Source organism: Carettochelys insculpta, chromosome 12 (genome assembly GCF_033958435.1).
Source record: "Carettochelys insculpta isolate YL-2023 chromosome 12, ASM3395843v1, whole genome shotgun sequence".
In the NCBI taxonomy this organism is placed as follows: Eukaryota; Metazoa; Chordata; order Testudines; family Carettochelyidae; genus Carettochelys; species Carettochelys insculpta.
In genome coordinates, this window is record NC_134148.1 from 5762582 (window position 1) to 5787786 (window position 25205).

The 25205-nt window shown below is 51.0% G+C and overlaps 1 protein-coding gene across 3 annotated transcripts; it reads right to left on the reverse strand.

Moving 5' to 3' along the window:
- Positions 1-1218: 1218 nt before the first annotated feature.
- On the reverse strand, positions 1219-20981 carry SNUPN (snurportin 1). Of its 3 annotated transcripts, none has more exons than XM_075007072.1 (9): positions 20896-20981; positions 18397-18560; positions 16394-16544; positions 15743-15847; positions 15274-15370; positions 14508-14605; positions 14034-14111; positions 12416-12496; positions 1219-1508 (listed from the first exon to the last, which is right to left on the reverse strand). In XM_075007072.1, the coding sequence occupies exons 2-9, from the start codon at positions 18552-18554 to the stop codon at positions 1479-1481; spliced, it is 798 nt and encodes a 265-aa protein (XP_074863173.1). In that variant the 5' UTR covers positions 18555-18560; positions 20896-20981; the 3' UTR covers positions 1219-1478. The 3 variants fall into 3 exon arrangements, with proteins under 3 accessions (XP_074863173.1, XP_074863171.1, XP_074863172.1); XM_075007070.1 differs by lacking the exon at positions 1219-1508 and adding an exon at positions 4628-5526; XM_075007071.1 differs by lacking the exon at positions 1219-1508 and adding an exon at positions 5257-5551.
- Between the last annotated feature and the right edge of the window lie 4224 nt (positions 20982-25205).

The following is a 25205-nucleotide window of genomic DNA, read 5'->3' on the forward strand; positions in this document are numbered from 1 at the left end:
CCCAGGATGAACAGAAATGAGCACGCTCACTACCAGGATCCATAAAAGCTGCGGTCATAGTTCAACCAACTCTTCTCCTCTGAGCAGGGGGTCACTGCTTTGAGAGAGGCAATAAAAGTGAGCGTTGACCTACTTAATTTCCCACTGGTTTAGGGCTGATGGAGAGAAATAAAGCTGCCCTTGCTAGTTCACTTTCACTGTGGTACGTACAGACAATATTCATATCTAGAATGATAAACAGATGACGGAGTCCCTAGTAGGGAAACAAGAGTGGTAATGAACTAGCTCAGCAATCACAGTTTTTTTCCAGGCCATTTCACCACGTCAGCCAAACAAGTTTCAGGTGTCATTTCCAGGGAAAGGAAGGTTGCTCAGCACTCCCCCGGATCCATTAACTACCTCTTCCTCCACACCTCCCACAGGCATTGCAAAGTCTGCGTGGGTAGTTTTACTTACACATCGGAACAGCAGCTGCTGCTAGCGGGGCGTGGGACAGCCCGATGTTAAAGGATCTTCTAAGCATGTCTTCAGAGCTTTGATTCAGAGCTCTTCTCATGTTAGGTGCTGTGCGCTGCTTCTGTTTATTGCAACAGGGTTTGCTCCTGCAGAAAGCTGTATTCCAACTGGCCTCAGCAGCTGCGGCAGGAGTGGATGTTTTGTTCTGCTGACAAGGGTTGCACTGGCAACTCGCCTGCAGCTGGAGAGTTTGTATTTAACATGCAGGAAAATCAACGAGAAGTCCTGTGGCACCTTATAGAATAACAGATATTTTGGAGCATAAGCTTTCGTGGGCAAAGACCTGCTTTGTCAGATGCACACTTGAAACTATTGCTCACATCTGACGAAGCGGGTCCTTGCCCACGAAAGCTCATGCTCCAAAATATCTGTTACTCTAGAAGGTGTCACAAGACGACTTCTTGTTTTTGCAGATACGGACTAACATGGCTGCTCCTCTTGATACTTGTGCTGGAAAATGGAGTGCTGGGCAGCTATCTCCATGTTCTCTGCGGAGGCAGAAGATCCCGCTGACTTATGATGCTCTGAGCTGGACTTTGGCGGCAGCCTCATCACCGCAGTAAAGATGACCACCCCCTAGCGTCTGGGCTAGCTCTGTTTTATTGGGGTTTGGCATTGTGTTCTCACAAGCGATCCACAACATTCCTCGGCTACCTCATTCTCACTGCCTTAGCAGGTTCCCAGCAGACAGTTACATTATCACAGCTGAATAGCGACAGAGAGGAAGCCGCGCTAGTCTATACACTATCAAAACAAAAAGCAGTCAAGTAGCACTTTAAAGACTAGCAAAATGGTTTATTAGGTGAGCTTTCGTGGGACAGACCCACTCCTCCTACTGTATTTCCCTCCCCACTTTTCTGGAGGGCCTCTGTGAAGGCCAGTAACAAAAGCTGCAGCTTTCCCCAAAGCAAGCAGCCAGGGATGCACAGCCTTAGATCTGGATTCCTGAATGATTGAATAAATTAGCACTTCATTTCATCTTCATTAGTGACCTGGAAGAAGAGATGGATTACACCCTCAGCAAGTCTGTGGATGACACTAAGCTGAGGGAGAGGTGGATTTGGAGGGATAAAATCCAGAGTGACCCACACAAACTGGAGGATTTGGCCAAAAAAAGCCCCAAAAGAATCTGATGAGGTTTAACAAGGACAACTGCAGAGTCCTGCACTTGGGACGGAAGAATCCCAAACACTGCTATAGGCTGGGGACTGACTGGCTAAGCAGCAATTCTGCAGAAAAGGACCTGGGCATTACAGTGGATGAGAAGCTGGACAATGTGCCCTGCTAGCCAAGAAGGCTAATGCAGCATTGGGCTGCATTCATAAGAGCTTTGCCAGCAGATCTAGGGAAGTGATTATTCCCCTTTATTCCACACTGGTGAGGCCCCACCTCGAATATCATGTCCAGTTCTGGGGCCCCCATTCCAAAAAAGATGTGGATGCATTGGAGAGGGTCCAGTGGAGGGCAACAAGAATGATTAGGATGCTGGAGCACAGGACTTATGAGGAGAGTTTTAAGCTTGTTCAGTCTACAGAAGAGAAGAGTGAGGGGGGGCTTTGAAAGCAGCCTTCAACTGCCTGAAGGGGGTTACAAAGAGGATGGAGAGAGGCTGTTCTCAGTGGTGACAGATGACAGAATGAAGAGCAATCGTCTCAAATTGCAGTGGGGGAGATGTAGGTTGGATGTTAGGAAAAACTATTTCACTGGAGGTGGTGATGAAGCACTGGAATGAGTTACTTAGGCAATGTCTACACTACAAAATAAAGTCGAATTCATTGAAGTTGACTTTTTACCACTTGATTTTATAAAGTTGAAGATGAGTGTCCGCAAATGTCCAGAAAGTCAACATAGCGTGTCCCCATCGCCTTAGCGTTAGCATCGACTGTCAGCAATGCATTGCGGGTACCTATCCCACAGCGCCTACAGCCCTCCGGCATTCTGGGATTTTTCAAATGTGCCGCGAGTGCTTGTGGGTGTCTGATGTCACCATCCCAGAGTGCAATCCTCCCATTCTCCGGCTGCTGAAAAGCAAACAGCCCAAGGAATTTCACACCAATTCTGGGCCAATTTTCCCAAAGCCACCCCCGGCTCACGCTGCTGCATGGTGCTAGCATGGATCCTGAATTGCTTAGAGCTGTTGCGCAGTGTGTTACAGCCGCTTCCCAAAGTGTTGAGCGGTATTTTAATAGACAGAGCCAGTGGGAAGATGAGGTGGATGCGGATGATTCGGATGGCATTGAAGGGCTGGAGAACAAGAATGCAGAGCTGCTGGCTGCCCTGAAGAATCATAGAATGCTAGGACTGGGAGAGACCATGAGAGGTCATCAAGTCCAGCCTCCTGCCCTCATGGCAGGACCAAGTACTGTCTAGACCGTCCCTGATAGTCATCTATCTAACCTGTTCTTAAATATCTCCAGCGATGGAGACTCCACAACCCCCGTATGCAATTTATTCCGCTGTTTGACCACTCTGGCAGTTAGGAACTTTTTCCAAATGTCCAACCTAAACCTCCCTTGCTGCAGTTTAAGCCCATTGCCTCTTGTTCTATCCTCAGAGGCCAAGAAGAACAAGGTTTTCTCCCTCCTCCTTATGACACCTTTTTAGATACGTGAAAACCACTATCATTGCATGCAGCGGAGTGCCAGATCTGGAGACATGAAACCAGCATACGCTGGTGGGACCGCATGGTTTTGGAGGTCTGGGACAATCAGCAGTGGCTGCAGAACTTCCGCACACACAAAGCCACTTTCAGGGAACTTAGCGATCTGCTGTCCCCTACCCTGAAGCCCAGCGATACCAAAATGAGACCTGCTTTGACAGTTCACAAGCGGCAATTTAAAAGCCAAACTTGTCACTGGTTTAGGCTAAAGCAGGTCTCACGCTTATTACCTCTCAGACTTTCTCCATCCCGCAGTGGGAAGGGAAGGGGGGACCACGGGTCCCCTCAGTTGTTTCACACGAATAATAAACAGCAGTTTGAAGATGTTTGCAGCATATTCAAGCCACATGTTAACGACCAAAATCATTCACACATCCATGGTATGACTTCCTGTTTGTATGTGAATGAAGGGGGACAGCAGGTCAACGCTCTCTTCCAGGCTGAGTTCTCAGTGTAGTTATTACAGCTCCAGCTGCCCACTTGTATTATCAATATCAGCTCTACAATCAAACTGCTACTGGCCACCCACGTCTTGGCACAGAAGCTATCACTTTCTGGGAACAATGGGGGTGGTGGGAGAGTACATAAATGGATCTACTGTCTACGCATAAAGAAACATTCCTGGTTTCAGGGTGCTCAGCACCTACTGTATACTGTGATTTCTCGTCATAACCAAGCACGTGCATCCTCATGGAGAATCAGGTACCTCACCCGCAAGGGTATTTACAGTATGAAATTTCATCCACATCTTTTAACTTGAATGGGCTGATTGGAACCATAACTCATTTACTGGCTAGAGTCCAAACCTGTGGCACAACATACTCGCCTTTTCTTGCCAGTGAAAACCAAGCTTGGGCAACCAAAGAGGGAGCTGGGTGTTAGTTACATTGACCTAAACCTTATGGTAGCTGCAGAGTGGTTTCGTACAGCAATCGACATCCTTCAGCTGCATTACTGAGTGCCCCCACAACAGCGGCATAGCTCTTGGGTTGTTGTGTAGACCTTCTTCTTCTTTAAACCCTGGTACTCCAGGTGCAGGAGAAGTCATCTACAGGTTTCCTCTACTTCAATCTATCTTGGGACAAAGCTTCTAGCTGACCCCAGAAGTAACCCCATTGTTGTCCTTCAGTCTGAGTAGACCTTCTTCATATTGGCCAAGGTCTTCCCCTTGCATTTTCCTTGCGGGGTCCATTTGAGAGCTTCTGTGTAGACCTCCCCTGGTACATATCAAAGCAGCCAACAGTCTGCATACAAAAAATGGTAGGGACTGGACTAGCAGGGAGAATATCAGGTAAGGATTCAGTTCTAGTAAGAAAGTTGTGAAACTCAACCCTACACACAGGTGTCTGTCAGTGCTATAAGCTGTCTGTTCTCAAGGTAGCTAATTTTTAAATATAATTCTAGAAGATGTAATACAGATTATCATACAGATAACGGGCAAGAGACACTGAAGAATTTATATTCTATGGAACATTTAATTCTGCATGTTGAACCAAAAAAAGTGTCAACCTGACTTGGGCATTTCCCCTCTTGCAAAAAGGTCAGAAAATGAAATTAGGCTGAGCTCTTTTTGCACACAGCCATTTTTGGATCCAGGGGCTTGTTCTCATGGAAGGAAATTGTTTCTCAGTTACGTGTGGGTGTCGAACATAAAGCCTTCAGATTCCAGACTTGTAATGCAACCTTCTGAAATCAGACGGACCACAGAACTGTAATTGAAGGGCCTTTAAAGGCAAACCACTGGACTGGAGATGGAAATGCCCCAGGCTTTCAGCCTACTGAGGTGTGTCTGCAGCCTGGTATTTGGAGGTCAGTTTACAAACAGGCAAAAGAGACCTGGATGCTGCTCCCGGGATGGAGTTTCGCCACCGCCTTCAACAGGAGCAGGTGCTAAATGAATAACCAGGCAGTTTGATGCAGGCTGCAATCCTTACAGCAGATTACCAGCAATGGACTAAAAGGCAGCTGCACCACGTGGGCCCCACACTCACCCCTCAGCAAAGCCACCCCATTATGGCAGTCTAGCTCTCCATCTGGCTTGCTGTCTCTCCTCGGCTGCTGGGAGACCCGGACAGCTGAGGGGTAGACAAGTGTTCCAACTCGTAACGTCCATTCTCAGCCACCTCCTTGGCGCTCAAGCCTCCCTCTTCTCCTGCCAGCTTTTTACTCTTCTTATGCTCAATGATCTGCTGGAGCTGGTGCCCGGCGTACTCTGGTTTGGTAGTTAGCGGGTTAGCTGGCACGGTCACACCGAGGATGTCTGACACCATGTAGGGTCGGAGCCAGCCCACCAGCGGGGTGCTGCCGGGGCTGTAGTGGGTCTGCTTGTGGTAGAAGAGGAGCCCATCTACCTATAAGAGACAGAGAGAGGGAGATCTAAAAGCAAATACATTCGACCTCGATGCTGCCCAGCTTTACACCAGTCTTTTTGCTTCCAAGGTAAAACAACTTGACATTTATTTGATTATTTCAGATCATGAAATAAAACAAAGAGGAGGAGAGTGCGACTCGTAGGAATACAATTAAATACTGAATGGGTCCCGTCCATCAGATCATGGAAGAAACTGACCAAATGTTGGGCTAACGTCAGCTGATCAGCAGCGATCAGCGGTTTTGGTTTGGTTGCTATGCTCCCGCACTGCAGAACCAACCTCAGGCTGATTTTTAAATAAAGCAACACAAGGAACAGCAGAATTACAAGACTGGAAGGAACCTTGAGAAAGCAGCAAGCCCCCAAGTCCTCTGCACTCATGCCCAACTTGGATGTCCCTGACAGGTGTTTGTCTGAGCAGCTCCCATGATGGTTTCACGACCTCCCCGGCCAATTGATTCCAGCATTTAACCACTCTGACAGTTAAGCAGTTTTTTCTTATGTCCAACCTAAACCTTACTTGCTGCAATTTAAGCCCATTGCTTCTTGTCCTATCCTCAGGGGTTAAGGAAAATAATGTTTCTTCTCCTCCTCCTTGTAACAACTTTTTAGGTACAGGAAAGCTGTTACGTCCTCTCTGCCTTCTCTTTTCCAGAATAAACAGTCCCTGTTCAAGCTTTCAGTTCTTCACTCAGAAGTCATGTTTTTAGCCTTCTCCTCATTTTTGTTTTTCTTCTCTGGACCTTCTCCAATTTCTCCACATCTTTCCTGAAACATGGTGCCCAGAACTGGACACAATACTTCAACTGAGGCCTAATCAGCACAGAGTAGAGTGGAAAATTATGTCTCGTGTCTTGCTTACAACACTGCTGTTAATACATCCCAGAATGAGGTTTTTTGTTGTTTTTTTTTTGCAACAGTGTCATGCTGTTGACTTCTATTTAGCTTGCAGACTATTATGACTCCTAGATCCCTTTCTGCTGTACTCCTTCCAGAGCAGCCATTTCCCATTTTGTATGTGTGCAACTCAGTTTTTCTTTGTAAATCAAGTACTCTGCTTTTGTCCACATTGAACTTCATTCTATGTACCTCCTACCATTTCTCCAGTTTGTCCAGATCATTTGCAACCCCTCCCAGCTTGGCGTCGTCCACAAACTTTACACTTTAAGACTTCTACTCTCTGTGCCGCAGATTATCTTGAAAAGCGCTGGTCCCCAAAGTGATCCCTGTGAAACCCCACTTGTTGTGCCCTTCCAACATGACTGTGAGCCATTGATAATGGCGACCCAAGCATTCCTGGCTGGGCAGCTATTGAAATGGTTACCCAAGCAGTTACGCACCCAACTTTTAGCTCCATATTGGCCTTATTTCCCTAATTTGTTAATGAGGTCATGCGAGACTGTTTCAAATGCTTTACTGAAATCTAGATATACCATATCTACCGCTTCCCCCTTATCCTCAAGGCTTACTATCCAATCAAAGAAAGACATCAGGCCGCTTTGACACGATCTGTTCTCGTCAAATCCATGTTGTTACTTATCTTCTTATATTCTAGATATTTGCGTATGGATTCCTTTATTATTTGCTCCATTATCTGTCCTGGTAGAGATGTCAAGCTGACTGGCCCATAATTCCCTGGGTTGTCCTTTTCCCCCATTTTATAGACAAGCACTTCATTTGCCCTTATCCAGTCTTCTAGAATCTCTCCTGTATTTCATGACTTTTCAAAGGCAATCGTTAGTGGCTCAGCTCTCTCCTCAGTCAGCTCTTGAGTATTCATCGGGCCCTGGTGACTTGAAGACATCTAACATGTCTAAGTGATTTTTAACTTGTTCTCTTCCTATTTTAGCTTCTGAACCAACCCCATTATCATAGGCATTCACTGCGTAAGACATCCATTTGCCACCAAACTTCATGGGGAAAACCAAAACTAAGATGCCATTGAGAACCACTGCCATTTCCACTTCTTCTGTTACTGTTTTTCCCCTCTTCATTGAGTAACAGGCTTACCCTTTCCTCAGTCTCTCTCTAGCTTCCAACATTTTCTTGTGACTCTTTATGGCTCTTGCTAGTTTAAGCTTATGTGATTTGGCCTAATTGTCCACCAACATACTTGAGTTGTTTGTTTATATTCATCCTTTGTAATTTGACCTAATTTTGTAATTTTGGAGGACTCCCTTCTGGTTCTTAAATCATTCAGGTTCTCCTGGTTAAGCCAAGGTGGTCTCGCTGTACTGCCTCTCTCTCCGACGCAGTGACATAGCTTCCTCGTGCCCTTAATGTCCCTTTGCAAAACTGCCAACTCTCTTCAACTGCTTTTTCCTTTTAGAGTCACTTCCCATGGGATCTTACCTACCAACTCCCTGCGTTTGCTGAAGTCTGCCTTCTTGAAATCCACTGTCTCTGTTTTGCAGCTCTCCCTTCCTTAGAATCACAAGCTCTTACCACTTCATGACCACCTTCTCCAAAGCTGCCTGCTGCTTTCAAACACTCAGCCAGTTTCTCCTGAGTTGCTGAAATCTAATCTAGAGAGAACATCACACTGGATTTTTTTTTTTAAAAGAGGACGACATCTTGGAAATGATTAGTCAGAGGTGGTGATGCCAAACAGCCACGATTCTTCAGTTTCCTTACACTCAGTACATTCTTAGTGAATCCCAGGAGGAAATGAGTTTTCTTATCTCCCACTCAAATCAATGGCTGCTAAAGGTCCTCAGTCCTTGACGGATCAGGCCTTTATTATTTTGCTAAAACTGCACCGAAGCTGGCTGATGCCATCTATTAGTTTCTTTTCCATTTAGATTTACTTTGCTCAATAAGGACTTTCGATTACCCCCTCCGATGATTCCCCTTGGTCAGATTAGACCTCACCTTGGGAATTCCTAATCTCTGAAGGGGGGCTCCTTTTCGCAAAGCTGATAGCTCTAACAGGCAATTTGTGTGAGAGCAGCAAGGCTGACTGTGCAGAATGAATGAAAAGGAGAGAGGATGACTTAGTTACTGATCATTGTGGCGCTCTGGTAGAAAAATCCCATGGACAGAGGACTTGTGTGTTAATCAACCATGAACCAAAGGAAAGAGGGTCATGTTCTGCTCGGGCAAGATCCCTGAATATGCCAAATGCAAGCCCACATATGGGGGAAAGGAGATAACTGAGGACGAGAGAGCGCCTGAAGTAACCACACTGTCATACAGCTGCACGCAGTGCATTCCAGGTAACGTACTGCACGTGGTCAAGAAGCGTCACAGCCACCCGAGGCAGGAGGGAGTCCCTAAGTAACTGATGGAAGCACCTTCACTTCCAGCCCTTCCATTTCACAGCAGCAGCACCCCAGGAGAGACGCAAGAAGCTGGTGCAAGAATTAGATCGAGACAGGTCATGTCCTCTCAAGCATAGCTTCTGTAAATTATTTCAGCTTCCGCTTTCATTCCAGCAAATTTAATTTGCGGTCTGTCTCTTTCCACTGAATCACTGTCCTGACGCCAGCCGATTCAGAAAGAGGGTGAACGTTATTGTCTGCACAAGTCTGAACTGGAGGGGAAATGGGTAAAGGGGGATTTTATTTTTTGTGGCCAACATTTTCTAACGCGAATGCCTCTAGCTAGGCCCAGACATTGACACCAAAACAAAAGAGGCCTGTGATTTTCCACCTGTAGCTCCAATTTACTTCACTGGGATTTTCAATCACCTCCATCAGATATGTGCAGGTTCAGCATCTCTGAAGAACAGACTCAAATTCAAAGACTCCCACTGGCTTTTGGATCAGGCCCTAGATTTGGCGTGAGAAACTTAGGCTAAGCTCATTCTCTCTTGCATATGATGGCAAACATTTTAATAAGCACAGATGGGCAGCCATGTTAGTCCAGAGATTCACAGAAATCAAGCAGTCCTGTAGCACCTGAAAGACTAACACATGTATTTATTGGGTAAGGAGCTTTCCCAGGTAAGACCCACTTCCTCAGATTATCTGAAAATGAGAAGTGGGTCTCACCCAGAACAGCTCACTACCTAATAAATGTGTTAGTCTTTAAGGTGTTACAGGGTTGCTTCTTTTAAGATTCACGAGCCTGTTACTTTCCTCCATAATTAATGGATGGGAAAAGTTCACCTTCGCCTTCCTGAAGCAGCCAAACATGCACGTTCATTTCGTTTTCACAGGCTGCAGACCAGCAAGCAAGATCTGGGCAGCCCTTACGCAAGTTTTAGTTCTTTTTGTGCCATGGAGGGTATAAATGACAGGGACATTATGAGCGCCCCCTGGTGACTCTTCATTCAGTTTTCTGCCGTGCGGCGGTTCTCAAACTGCGGGTCAGGAGTGGGACCCCCAAAGCGGGTCACAACTCTGGTGTAATGGCATCACCAGGGCTGGTGTTAGATGAGCTGGGCTCCAGGGCTTTCACCAAAGCCCCACCTCCCAAGGCTGAAGCTGAATCCCGAGGACTTCAGCTCTGAGAGACAAAGCTCATTTTACACTCCTCCTGTCCGAGGGCCTCCCACCACGAGGCAGTGGGACTCAGGCTTCCATCCCCTCCTGGGACCGTGCAGGAATTTCCTTTGTCAGAAGGGGGTTGCGTTGCAATCAAGTTTGAGAAACTCTGATTTTGTGAATGCCTGATAACCTATTTCTGTGTCAGTACTGGCTTAGAAAGAGAACTTGTACACCTAGAGACACATCAGACGCTGGTTAGCTCAGCGAACCAGCAGATTGATGTACCAGCCTTTTGCAGCTGGGATCCTAGGGAAGAACTGTGGCGGGTACACCGGAGTTTGATACTCAATTTCCCTCTCTAGATTGATTGAGAATTTTAGTGTCTTCCTGGCACCTTCCACTCCTCCTTCGGTGGGGTTACGTTCAACAGCTCTTTTCCAGGAGAGGTGTCAGGAGGAATCGTACAACGCTAGGACGGGAAGGGACCTCAAGAGGTCATCAAGTCCAGCCCCCTGCCCTCATGGCAGGACCAAGCACAGTCTAGAGCATGATTTCCCAAATGGGGGGGCCTGATGAAATTCCAGGGGGTCTGTGGGATGACCCAGGCACCCCCATCATTCCCCCTACTCCAAGAAAGAGCCAGCTCTTGCTTCCGACTCTCAGCCCCGGCCATTTCACGTGGGCAACCCGGTGCAGCCGCTATAAAAAGCAGGCAGCTGGCAAAGGCTCATGTGGAGCTGGCCGCCTCCTGCAAAGGTGAGTGAGTGTGGGTTGAGGGGGAGAGGAGGAGGATGGGATTAGATGGGGGTGCCTGGCTTTGGGGGAGGCGGTGGAAGGGGCTCGGGCGGGTGGCTCATGGGCAGCTGGCCCGTGGCTTCGGCAGGCAGCCCTGGCAGTGCAGGGCTCAGGTGGGAGGCCAGCCTGGGCTGCACCGGGCACCCACAAGCTGTGGCCTGTGCCATTAGCCTGGATGGGCCATAGCCAGTCTCCTAGAACTTCCCAACTTATGAAGAAACTGCAGCATCATCTTTCACGTTAAATTCACTTGCTTCTGCTATGTGACATTAAATTATGTTTTATTACATTTGGGGGCGAAGAAAAGGTTTTTGTGATTATTTTTAACTGTAAATAACATTTTTATATCAAGATTTTGTGTTTATTGTAAATTACAAATTGAGTGTTTTTTTTTAAAGGGGAGGTTGGATGATGGTAAAGAAGGGGGAGGGTGCAAAAGGGTCTCCCAAAAATCACAAGGGGGGGGGGAGGCCAAAAGGATTGGGAATCACTGGTCTAGACTCCCTAGAGACCATCCCTGAGAGGTGTCTGTCTAACCTGCTCTTAAATATCTCCAGCGATGGAGATTCCACAACCTCCCCAGGCAATTTATTCCAGTGCTTAACCCCCCTGACCGTTAGGAAGTTTTAGGAAGAATTAAGCTTTCGGGACAAAACGTCACTCAGGCTGCCAGATTCTTCCAGTTTCAACAGTTGCAAGAACCTAATGACTAACCGTCTTTGTCGATGTTCTGTGCATCCTGTTCTTTGTTTCCTACAATTCCAGAGCAAGGCCTGGCACTGCTTCTCCAAGGGCTCAGGCTTGTTGACCAGACCTGACTGCTCTCCTTGCCTTAACAAAAAGGCAGCAAAAAGTCAATTGTTACCAGCCCATCTAGCATTTGCGTATCAGCGTGTTTCACTCTGCGTTTGTTGTAATTGCTTACAGGGATCTAGAGAACATGAGAGATACGGACGATTTAATAAGACATTTGGCTTGGAGCATTTGAGAAGAATGAGAAGTTCCTAACGGTCAGGGTGGTCAAACGCTGGAATAAATCGCCTAGGGAGGTTGTGGAATCTCCATCGCTGGAGATATTTAAGAACAGGTTAGATAGATGTCTGTCAGGGATGGTCGAGACAGTACTTGGTCCTGCCATGAGGGCAGGGGGCTGGATTCGATGACCTCTCAAGGTCCCTTCCAGTCCTAGCATTCTATGGTTCTGTCCAGCTTCATACATATGTTGGCCCCACCAGCGTAGGATCAAAGCAACTCAAAGAGGGGAATTTGTCCTCCCGACACGAGACAGGGACAGACTCTTATCGCAAATTACAGATGAAGAAAAAAAGAGACGGATAAAATGAGCTGTCCTGGGTCACACAGGGTCTCTGTGCCACAGCTCAGACATGACTGCCGTCTCTCGAGTCCCAGCCTAGTGCTCTGATGACCACAAGGCCACCCTTTGCTCCAGGGCTGGAGGCGAGCTTGTTTCCAGCACACCTGCAGAAGCCCCAACACCCAAGTAAAAATCAGAAATGCAGCTTCTCTTCTGCATCCTTCAAGCCACCTCCTGTGCCTCAGAACAACACTCAGCTCAGCTCTTGCTGAGGCACAGTTTGGTCTCCAGTTCCCAGTCCCTCCACCAAAGGCAGACAGCCCTCTTACCTCAAAGGGGAAGTCCATGGCCAGCACCTTGCACAGGCTCTCTGGGGTGCAGGGGAAACTCTGTAGGCCCACAAATTTAAACTGAAAGAATAGGAGAGAATTGAGGCAGTCAGTAGGCTCCCTTCCACTGGCCGTCGAACTGCACCGAGCGCTGCAAAGCTTTGGGTTCTGGACAGAAAGTGACAGAGCTTAACTGTCCAGAGGCGCTGATTGCCTGCAGCTCGGGTGGATGGCACATACAGGTGCCCACCCTTTCTGAAAGACAGCTCAGGGACGTTTCTGGTACACCCATTTCAGCATGAGCACAGTTAGCATCTGCTGACTGCCAAGGAGGAAATCCGCCACTGTTGTACGATGCGTATCCACTGAAATCAATGGAGATGTGACCATTTACGCCTGCAGCGAGGTTAGCCCCAGACTGAGCTCTCCGAGCACAGCACTGACCCATATGCAACTCTCCTTGGTTGGCTCACTCATTTCGGAGCCCCATGGGGGCACATGGCACGCCACAAATCAGCCTCCCAGGTCTGCAGAGCTTACAATCTGTGAGTCCAGTCCTACAAAGACTTACTAGTGGGTATTACGCTTGTTGCGGAGAAGCCCCAGTGAAGTGGATTACTTGTGGGCGGTGAGCATTACGCTCACTAGCAAGAGTTTGTAGGAACAAACTCCATATTTCTGTTTACTCAGCAGAGACCTGGGCAGGCGGAGGGGCTTTATTAACCTCCTTGGGACCACGGTTCACATGTGCTGCAGTAACCCCACGTCAGATCCTCCTGCAGCGAGGTCAATGTTCCCGCTAAGTTTTTCCATCTGTGGGTGGAATAAATTTTGTTACGTGCACCAAGGCTTGTACACCACCAACAGAAACACACAGTTCTGGCTGGGGGTGCTCGGCAAATCAGCTGAGCAGCATCTGAATCTCTCCTGGGCAGCTGCCCAAGCCCTCAGCTTACATGGAACACTGGTGGTGATCGGCCATGACTAACTTGAAGCCCATGAGTAGCCCCCTGGATTTCAGGAATGAGAATATTGAGGAGCAGCTGTTCCAAAGAAGAGCTCAGTGGGCTTGGGCCTGGGACGTACCATCATCATCTCTCGTGGGAAGAGTGGAAGTTGAGGGCACCCTGTAAGGCACAGAGCCCGGCCTCAGGACAGCCTCAGCGCCTTCAACTTCCTGCATTCCGCACAGATGACCTGCTTCAAACTCACCCACCCCCCAGCCAGAAAGGACGTTGCAGACAGCAGGTGAGGCTCTTTCTTATCATCAAAAGAGGATTCCTATCGGAAGGCAAATGCACACTAATGCTGTCCCCGGGGAAACCTTGCCGGTTTTCCTTTGCCTCTGCATTTCAGTCAGGGAGGCTGAAAGTGGCACTGCCCTCAGTTAATACCCTGCTGCCGGGATCTCCTCCAGCATTTAGGGTGGAAAGTGCAGGCTGATTGTTCTTTTTAATGGTTGTGTTTACATCCTGAATACAAGATCTCATCTCAGCATTTCAGTGACCAAGTGGTGACACATGGAGGATCAAACCAACCATCCAGCCAAAACACACAGCGTTCTGAATGGCAGAATTAAACCCGCACTCTCCCGCTGCCATGGATACAACGGACTTACTGGATTAAGTCTGCTTTTTTCTGCCAGCCCTTCCTCTTCTTGTATCTTAGAGTGAAGCCAATAGAATCGGAAATCTGTCTGGAGCAGAGAGAAGACACACAGGGTAGTGACCAGAATTCCCTCTACTTTTTTCCATCTGCGGGTGGAATAAATTTTGTTGTGTGCGTGAAGGTATGTGCACCACCAATTAAAAAAACATTATGGCGGCTGTGGGCGTTTTGCAAATCAGCTGGGCGGCATCTGAACCTCTCCTAGGCAGCTGCTCAAGTGCTCCACTTGCAGGGAACGCTGGTTGCGATCATCCATCCTGAACACCAGGGAGTCTCCTCTGGTGTCTGACAGCATCCACCTACCGGAGAGTCCTAAATCCCCAATATCTGACACAATTCAGAGCAGGAGGGACACAACGAGGCTCGCTCCAGCAAGGGCGAAGGAGGCTGCATGCAGTGGCTGGGGTGAGGAAAGATCCAGTACCTGGCAGTCATAAACAGGATGTCCCCTCCAACACATCACATCAAGGATGTAGTAGGTCTGATTCACTTCGCTGTAGATACAGTCCAAGATCGTGTAATCTGTACACAAACACAAGTGATCCCTGCACGGAGCACTACAGACTCAGGACTACATGCTACAGCTCTGACACTATTAGGACTTTTACTACAGCTTGGGCTGCCCAGCATGACACGACACGATCTCCTCTCTCCCCTTCCAGTTTTGGAAGCTACCGTATTAGAGTCCTTGCTTGGAGGGGCATAAGAAAGACCTCATTCCGCTGTCATTGGTCAGGGAACATCAAGGCCAGACTGCTAGGCGGGGGAACCGAACTGTGAAGGGGAAGCTACAGATCCACCGGAAACGTCTTCCAAGCATTCATAACATTCTTAAATAACACAATCAATGCAGCTCTGTGCAGCATTACAAAGGCACGTTACCCGTGGGAATGCGAGACAGGCTAGCAGTGCAGAGGGATTTGTGTTAACACAGAGACAGCTCTGAATTAAGGGGGAAAAGGAGATGGAGGTTGTGAGCCTGAGTTCATCCAGCATCTCTCTTCCCAGAGCAATGATCTCAAAATGGGGGGGGGGAAGGAATAAAATCCCCCAAACCTCTCACATCGTAATGGGAAGGAACAGACACGGTAACTGGATTACCCTCTAGCCACAAGGAGAGCCTGGTCCTGCTAAATACATACAGAGATCTTCACTGCCCAGGTCACTCATGGCAACCTTCAGATCATTACCTTTCCCAGTTGCCGAAGTGTGCCTGTTCCCCCCTGGCAAGAGGGAGGGGAACCTGTTGACACAAAATCCACTCTTGGTGTAAGCTGCAGTGGAGCCCTGCGGGGAAAGGGAGAAGGTCAAAACTTTCCCCATCGCTGCCACTCTGCAAGCCACATCTCTGTCTGGATCCAAGGCTTTAAAACACAGCCCCAGACCCGTCCCATGTACCTTACAATAAGGGGCTGTGTTTTAGCAGCAGGGGACCACTGTGTTGAAACCACGCCTCCTGACATAGATGATTTTCAATCTACCCCCACTGACATCAGCAGCAAAACACCCCCGGAAGCAGGATCAGGCTGCTTTCAGCATTGGCAGAAGATGGCTACCAGAATACACGGATTGCTAGGTTTTCGTTAGGATGGATGCACATTTACACACAAAGTTCCACTGCTGTGCTTTGTGTGGTTGACACACACCGCAATCCCTTACCCTGGATGCTACAATCAATGCCCTTTTCCCCATGGGACACACCACCAGGATCCATTCTTGCTCCAGATCTGGGGGGACATCAATCAGCCACTCAGACAGCATCAGCTGTAGGGTTACATAGCAAGAGCGTTAATGACGACACTTGGGAAGCGAACACACACTTCCCGGTCAAGAAACACAAATAACGGCCCTGCTTTATCTAACCAGGCCTGGATCTGCACCAGTGACTTAGAGTTCACAGCCCCATGCATCTAAACGGACACGTCCGTGGCTATCAGAACTCTTGAGTAGCACTGAGCAGCCCCTGAGATGATCAGGGAACGACAGAAAGTCTCACAGGGAACTGAAAGCTGTGGGTGCAAGTTACAGCGTTTATACCAGTTCATCCCGCAGAGTAAGCACATTTGTTGCTACTTCGGGAAATGCTTTCGCTCCACCTTACGTACTGCCCCTATAATGATCTCATCAATGGATCGGGCATCCATCCACCCACACTTAATCCTTGCAGAGTTCTTTCACTAACACGCACCTCTCTGTCCTGCAATTTACCCCATACGCAGAGTATTTGCTTTATGAGCTCCGTGCACGTACCTCCATAGTGCTCACCCTGGATGGACCACATTCCCCACCCCCCTACGTATTCCTGCTCACTTGGTTAGCATAGCGCTTTGGCAGCTTCCTGCTCATGTCAACCTCCATATCCTCCCTGCCCGCCTCTTCGCCTTCCTCCTCCTCGGTCTCAGCTCCAGTCCAGTCATCCTCTGCCAGTCTCCTGGCATGGTTCACGTAGTCCAGTCGCTTGCTGGAGGCAAGAACAGAGAAGCACATTCCCTTCGTTGAAAGGTGACCCGGCTGCTTCCGCCCTCCTGCCCGCCCGCCCACGCTCCCCGGCATGCTGTGCCTGAGCCCAGCAAGTAAGGCACTGAACGCGGGCGCTCGTGGAGGGAACGGGACACGGAGTCAGCTGTGCCCTTTGAGATGCATCCGCATGCAAGCTGGAACCTGCTAGCGAGAGTAACAGAACAACTGTTTTCTAACTTTACCCACAGACTGTGAGCTGGAGACGCCTACGTCTATTTCTCCATGCTGGAGGCATCTGGCCTCTTCTTTAACAGGCCCAAGGTACCAGTAGAACACACTGTAACCGCACGCCCGTCACAAGGCATTCTTATTCGGGAAAGACACAGCCATAAGAGACCCGAGCAGGCCAGGACAGCTGCACCTCAGAGCACGCTCCAGGTGGCACAGGGAAGCCCCACTTTCCATTTCTGCTCCGATTCTCACGCGGGCTCGCAACACGCCCCCCCCCGGGCGAGGCGCCACTGAGGTCACACCCTTGGACATGCCGCGTGGAGTTATTCGTCTCGTTCTGTGAGTTCCAAGTCGCTCCAGGTTCTCATAGCGCAGGGATGGGCAAAATGAGGCCTGTGGCCCAGAGCCAGCCTGCCAACCCGCCATCTCCAGCCTGCCACTGTCCCATGGCCCAGCAGGAGTCTTGGGCAGCCTCCCCTGCCTGTCGTGCCACCACATCCCACTCAAAGCAGGCACGGCCATGTGCCCTGGGGGGTGGGAGTGGTTTCGCACACGGCCCCTCCCCCCCCAGCACAATCTTACAGTACAACCGGCCAATAAGAGCTGCGTGGACCGTACTTGCAGCGCAGATGGTGGGCGGAGGGCCTCGTCCCCAGGGATGGTAATGGATAACCGGGAGGGACAGGAGCAGCTCCCCACCCACTGGGGGATGTGGGGGTACTCCAGCCGGGCCACAGCAGCCCCCACCCGCAGCATCCCCAGGAGTGCTATAGGCAGGAGCCACTCTACCCAGGCTGGCGCTGCCTCCCGGCCGGCCCCTCCATTTAGCTAACCGAGTTTCTACATCCCCACCTCCCTCTTGGGGAGGCACGTGGCTCCTGTATCTGGCTGCTCTGAGCGACATGTGGGGTGCAGCAGGCAGGGAGCTTCTGGGCTGCTGCCTGGGAGCTGCCTAAGGTAAGCGCCTCCCAGCCAGAACCTATATTCGGCATGCCATCCCCTCCTGCACCCCAACCCCGACCCGGAGTTCCCTTCTGCTCCCAACCTCCACCTCAGACCCTGCACCTCCTCCATTAAGGGCACAGCAGAGCGCAGCCTTGACCACTTACCAAATTCTTACAGTGGTCCCCCATAAAAAATTATCGCCCTCCCCTATCTTAGCAGGACTGAGGGACCACTCCTGACCCGCTAGCACCAGCAGTAGGGCTGTTAAAATGGTTAACCAGCTAAACAAGAGCTCTTAGGTGATTAACTGTTTTAACCAAGATCCTGCCTTGCCACGGCTGTGGGGGCCTTCCAACCGGCCCTGCTACAGCCAGGCCTGCCCAGGCCCAGCGCAGTGGGCTGCCACTGGAGTTGACTGGCTACACGGTTAACTGTTAAGCACACCAATAAGCCTTGTGGAGCATTCGTTCCAACCTTCAAATGCGCCAAGCCACCGGTATGTGCTAGGGTTGTACACAGGGCAGCTGACACACTCACAGGGGCCGGCAGAGAGCAGAGGCCATACATCAAAACACCATTTATAATACACCCAGCCCAAAAGTTCAGGGGAAGAGACCGAGCCCTTGCGTTGCTCTAAATGGACCAGGGGCAAACGCCATCACTTAAGGGACCCTTACGATTTCTGAAGCTCGAGGAGCTTCCGTCTCCTCTCCGCCTGCTCCAAGGAGCTGTACTTGGACTTGTACTGGGCCAGTCGGGGGTGCGGGGCTGCTACGCTGTTCAGGTCCTGAGACACTGCGAAGCTGGAAGCCAGTGCCTCATTCAGCTCCTCCATTTTTCACTGCCGGGGAGAGAAAAAGTGAATTGAAGAGAACGTTAGGCAGAGTTAATTCTCCCCTACCCCCACTGCAGAGCAGCTTGGGACAGCTTGCCAGATCCTTGGCAAAGGAAGCAGAGAGAACGGGTGACGCGGGGATGGAGGAGGTCCCAACACACAGATGGAGATGGATGAGGTGAGCTGATCATGTGGACAGGAGAGATGCTCTAGATTCTAAGGAACCACACATTCTCATAGCAGGACTAAAGGACTGTTCCTGACCTACCAGTAACAGCCTTCCCCCAGGTACCAGCCCAGCGGCACAGACGTTAAAATGGTTCACTGGCTCAACACCACCACTTAGCTGGCTAGCTGTTTTAACCTTGATCCCGCTGTCCGGCCCCACCCTGGCCACAGTGCATTGTTTCCTGTAAGCCGAGCACTTGGGCAGCCGCCCAGGAGAGATTTAGTCGCTGCTCAGCTGATTTGCAGCGCATCGGCAGCATGTTTCTACCGGTGGTGCGCATCTGCATGTGCCTCAGTGAACATAACATTTATTCCACCCATGGAGCTAAAAATTGAGCGGAAACCCTCTTGCAGGGCCCCGCTGCCCAGCCTGTTGGCCACGTGCAGGGTGCTCAGAGCTGCGTGTAAACATGAAACCTCCCACCTGGTGCGGGGGTAAGGAAAAAGCATTCCCCCATCCAAGGAAACTGGGGGGACTAAGATGAAATAAAGACAAGCGGTCTCCAGAGGTGCTGAGCACCTGCCGCAGTCATGGCTCTCAATGGGAGACAATGCTTGGTCCCCAGCCCTGATGGGCACCAGGCCATGTAAGGAGGCGCTCAACCATGCTGGGTAATGGAAGCGTGGGCTCAGGAGACGCAGCTGGGAACAGAACCCACCAGTCTCCATGGCCAGGCCACTGGGGGGGGACCACAGTGTGGCTCAGCAGGAGGGGGAGGAGAAGGGATGGGGGAAGTGAGTGGGGCGAGGGAAGGGGGAGCAGAACAGCAGGGTGGGGGAAGGGGTGGTGGATGAGAGGGGTGGGGGAGGGCAGGGGAAGAAGGGGGGGAAGGTGGATGAGATGGGTGGGGGAGGGCAGGGGAAGAATGGGGGATGGTGGATGAGATGGGTGGGGGAGGGCAGGGGTAGAAGGGATGGTGGATGAGATGGGTGGGGGAGGGCAGGGGAGGAAGGGGGGATGGTGGATGAGATGGGTGGGGGAGGGCAGGGGAAGAAGGGGGATGGTGGATGAGATGGGTGGGGGAGGGCAGGGGAGGAAGGGGGGATGGTGGATGAGATGGGTGGGGGAGGGCGGGGAGAAAGGGGGGATGGTGGATGAGATGGGTGGGGGAGGGCAGGGGAGGAAGGGGGGATGGTGGATGAGATGGGTGGGGGAGGGCAGGGGAGGAAGGGGGGTGGATGAGATGGGTGGGGGAGGGCAGGGGAGGAAGCGGGGATGGTGGATGAGATGGGTGGGGGAGGGCAGGGGAGGAAGGGGGGGTGGATGAGATGGGTGGGGGAGGGCAGGGAGAAAGGGGTGGTGGTGGATGAGATGGGTGGGGGAGGGCGGGGAGAAAGGGGGGATGGTGGATGAGATGGGTGGGGGAGGGCAGGGGAGGAAGGGGGGATGGTGGATGAGATGGGTGGGGGAGGGCAGGGGAGGAAGGGGGGGTGGATGAGATGGGTGGGGGAGGGCGGGGAGAAAGGGGGGATGGTGGATGAGATGGGTGGGGGAGGGCAGGGGAGGAAGGGGGGGTGGATGAGATGGGTGGGGGAGGGCGGGGAGAAAGGGGGGATGGTGGATGAGATGGGTGGGGGAGGGCAGGGGAGGAAGGGGGGTGGATGAGATGGGTGGGGGAGGGCGGGGAGAAAGGGGGGATGGTGGATGAGATGGGTGGGGGAGGGCAGGGGAGGAAGGGGGGTGGATGAGATGGGTGGGGGAGGGCAGGGGAGGAAGGGGGGATGGTGGATGAGATGGGTGGGGGAGGGCAGGGGAAGAAGGGGGATGAGATGGGTGGGGGAGGGCGGGGAGAAAGGGGGGATGGTGGATGAGATGGGTGGGGGAGGGCAGGGGAGGAAGGGGGGATGGTGGGGTACCGGGTACGTCGGGAGCTGTGGGGGTGGGAGAGCCGGAGAGCAGGAGGAGGGACAGGAGGGGGTACTGGGGGCTGGAGATGGGAAGGGGAGAGCGGGGGGGTGATCTGGCGGGGAGGGGGGGCGGATGCGGGGGAGTTTGGTGGGGAAGGGGCGGGGAGGAAGGAGAAGGGGGGTCCGGGGGGATGGGCGATGGGCAGAGCGGGGGGGGAGGCTCAGACGCGCCCGGGACCAGGGCAGCGGGGCCAGCTCCGCTCACCGCGCCGCGCTCCCGCCGCCGCCGCCGCCGCCACGAGGGCTCCGATGGCGGCAGTGCGGCCTGGCCTGGCCCCGCCCCGCCGCGGCCGGCCGGTCTGTCGGTCGGGGCTGACGTCAGTCCCAGCGGCGGGCAGCGCCCCCGTGCGGCGAGGAGCCGGGCCCGCGCTGGGAGCGGCCCGCCCGGCCGCAGGAGTCGGCAGAGGAGCCAGTCCTGTGTCGGCACTGGCAGGGAAGAGCCGAAATCTGCCGCTGCCGCGCCTGGCGCCGGGCCTGCATCGGACTTCCCCGCCCCCCGCCAGCGGGCCCAGCCCTGAGCCCGCCGCGGCTTCATCCCGGCCACGATTCCCCTAAATCCCCCCCACAATTCCCCCTGAATCCCAGCTACAATTCCCCCCTGAATCTCCCCCATAATTCCTCCCTAAATCCCCCCACAATTCTCCCCTGAATCCCAGTTACAATTCCCTCCTGAATCCCAGCCACAATTCCCCCCAAATCCTGCCCACAATTCCCCTGAATCCCACCCACAATTTCACCCTGAATCCTGTCCACAATTCCCCTCTTAATCCCATCCACGATTTTGCCCTTAATTCCATCCACGATTGCACCCTTAATCCTGTCCACGATTCCCCCTTAATCCCATCCACGATTTTGCCCTTAATTCCATCCACGATTTCACCCTTAATCCTGTCCACGATTTCCCCATAATCCCATCCATGATTTCCTGTTTATCTTGTCCGTGATTTCCCCTGAATCCTGTCCACAATTTCACCCTTAATCCCATCCATGATTTCCCCATAATCCCATCCATGATTCTCCTTTAATCCCATCCATGATTTCCCCTTAATCCCATCCACGATTCCCCCAGTGAAGGCTGTGCAGCTGCTTCTGTGTATGAGGATCAGAGGGGTAGCCGTGTTAGTCTGTATCCACACAAACCAGTTAACCTTGTTTTTATGGGTACGAGAATAAGCAGAATCGGGCCCCCAGGCTGTGCACCCTCTTTTGGGTCAGGGAACACAGACCTACAGAAAAATCACTGGAGGCCCACATGCAAATCCACAGCAAAAGAAAAGGCCCTCACAGCCTATTTTTACCTTGATGCTGGGGCCTGGCCTCTCCATGGCTGTGGTGAGCTTTCCCTGTAAACTGAGCACTGGGGCGTCCCCCCTCTGGAGAGATTCAGGTGCCCCCCAGCTGATGAGCAGAGCACCTGTGGCTGGCAATGTGTGTGTCTACAGGTGGTGGACGGCCGCATGTGCCTTGGTGCCCATCACAAAATTTTAGTCCACTTGGATGGAAAAAAATGAGCGGGAACCCTGCTCTTGAGCTGAATTTGCATTTTTCAGGCAAAACGTTTTTGACCAGCTCTTGGGTAGGAGAGATTGGAATGATAAAAGCAGTGGCTTGATTCTGTAAAATGCTGAGCTCCTTCTGGATACCACCATCCTCTCTATCTTCCAAGGGACCTGAAGGTGCTCAGCACCTTGTAGGATTGGCCCCGGGCGCAAATTGATTGGTCCAATGATAAAGGGACAAAGTTGGGAGTGGGTAAAACAGCCAATGCCCTTTTGTAGTCATTCACACCACCATAGAATGGGTGCAAAACTTGCGCAAGGTGTAAGCAACAAGGTGCTGGGTAAGGGTGAATCTGACCCTTTAAAACTGTCAGGATTGAAGCTTGGGAGCAAAGATCTAGAAATCAGATGTTAGCCTATCTCCTGTATAATCTGCCTGTGCAAGTCACAGGGAACAAGCCAGCATGGGCCAGCCTATCCAAACAAAGCTGTTGGAAGGTGAGGAAAAAACAAGACCCAATTAGCACCTGAAGTTAGGAAGTATAAAGCCAGAAAAGGGTGTGTATTTAAATATGGGTGTTGGACTGATTAAAAGAGATCACACTGATTCACTTGGCTTGGCCAGCACCTATGTTTACTACCCTTTCCCCTCCCTTGTTTCTTTGTATTTAAAGAGTCAGTTATCTTACTGGAAATTAACATACTATGGGCCACATTCAGACCTGAAGTCTTCTCTGGCTCTGCATTTTTCCTCCTACGCATGGATTCGGTTCAGGCCCACTGCCACTGAACGCACCAGCTTTTGCATTCAACAAAAAGAATAAAGCTGTAAACAAAACCTAAACAGAAAGAGCCCCAGGCTTCAGTTGTGCTCTCATCCCACTATCACACAGGACACATGGCAACACCAGAGATAGCTGGAGTCATTTAATGATGCCCCTGCTGAGTCCAGTACCCATTTGGGGGAAAAGTAGATACTATTATCTAATTACTATGTTTAAATACCAATAGTGTGCCAGGCATGACACAAGCCCCCAGGTACAGAAGCTCCTTGTACCAATGAGTTATAATCTAAAGCCTGACCTTGAATGCTGGGCCAGTGGTGATAAATGTTCATTTACGGGCAGCAGCTTGAAGGATTGGGGTCTACATTGGACAGACAGATGATATGACACCATAGGGCCCAGCTCTCCACGTGCTCTGTGTGTACGTTGGCGTGCCTCCAAGATTTAATGAAGTTGCTCCTTGTTTATACCTGTGCAAGGGACAGAGATATCAGTCTCTAGGTTTTTATTATCAGAGGGGTAGCTGTGTTAGTCTGGATCTGTAACAGCAACGAAGGGTCCTGTGGCACCTTATAGACTAACAGAAAAGTTTTGAGCATGAACTTTTGTGAGCCAAGACTCACTTCATCAGATTCACGTCTAGAAAATCTGCAGGGCAGGTATAAATAAGCCAGAGCAAGGCTGGGGATGGTAAGCCTCATCCTTGCTGACTGAGCTAACCTTGTTATCCCCAGCCTTGCTCTGGCTTATTTATACCTGGCCCTGCAGATTTTCATGACCAGCATCTGATGAAGTGAGTCTTTGCTCACGAAAGCTCATGCTCAAAACTTTTCTGTTAGTCTATAAGGTGCCACAGGACCCTAGGTTTTTATTGTAATAGTTGATAAATTACTGAAATACTAGAGACATTGGCAGAGCCCCCTCGAGCAGTGGTTCCCAACTTTTCACTAGTGTGGACCCCTAATCACCCCCCCAACCATTCAGGAATCCCAACCCCCCAAAAAAACATTTTGTGGAGCCCCATCAAAGCCAATTCTAGCTGCTATGTACACTTCATTCAATGAAAAAGGAAACCACAGCCTAGATTTTCAAACAGCCATTCAAAACGTTATTGGAAGAGATTTAATTAAAAAATAATAGTTGATTGTAACTTTGCAATTTATTTAAAACTTATTTTCTATGATCATTTACATTTTTTACTTTTTTTCCCCACAGACCCCCTCCCCCGCAGCAATACACTTGCATACCTAGAGATGCTTACAGTGGACTGGGACTCAGGAAACATGGGGCCCCTTCCCAGCTCTGCAACTGGCCTGCTGGGTAAGCTTAGGTAAGGCCTGTTACTTTCCCATGCCTCAGTTTCCCATCTCCAAAGGGAGAATGATGCTCTCTTCTTTTGTAAAGTGGGTTGAGCTTTCCTGATGAAAAGCTAAGTATTACCCAAAGCAACCCATAGCTGTGTGTAATCCATACCGCTTGGCATGGCTCAGTGTCCCATGTAGTGGCACCTAGAGCGCTTACAGTAAACCCCCAAAATACACAGTTGAGAGCTGCACTTAACTTGTGTTAATGCAACTCGAAGCCGCTCTGTAGCTGTCGGCCTTCTGGGCTCCCCCAGCTGGGGGAAGCTGGAGAGGAGCCCTGCCTGGCTCCCCTCTGCAGGCAGGAGCCAGGAAACTGACCAGTAATATGTTGGTGACTTTCCCAGCTCTTCAGTTATGCAAAAAATTCAACTTAGGCAGAGGTTGCTAAGAATGCACCTTCCACATAAGACAGACGTTCTCTTTGTAGCCTTAGCTTTGCAGCAACTGGCCTTTAGCTCAACTAGGAGATGCTCCTGCACTGGGCGCTCGAGGTCCTAGGTTCGAGTCTACCTCGCAGCAGTTACACCTACACACCCCTGAATCCTGGCAGGAGTCCCTGACCCCGAGGTGCATCAGCAGTTTGAACATTAGCCTACTAAACCGAGGGGGCGATCTGGGGCAAATAATAGATTTTTAAAAAATGCCTTGGGGGTGGTGCTTGGTCCTGCCAAGAGGGCAGGGGAGCGGACTCGATGACCTCCCGAGGTCCCTTCCAGCTCTGTGTGCCTCCAACCCCTCGCTTTGTCAGAAGATAAACGCCACCCCGATAAGAAGCCAGCGCCCCCCTTCCCCGGCCAGCTGTGCTGGCTGCCTGCAGAGGGCAGCCTGGGCTCTCCGCTGCCGGGCCCTGCGTTCGCCCCAAGGCTT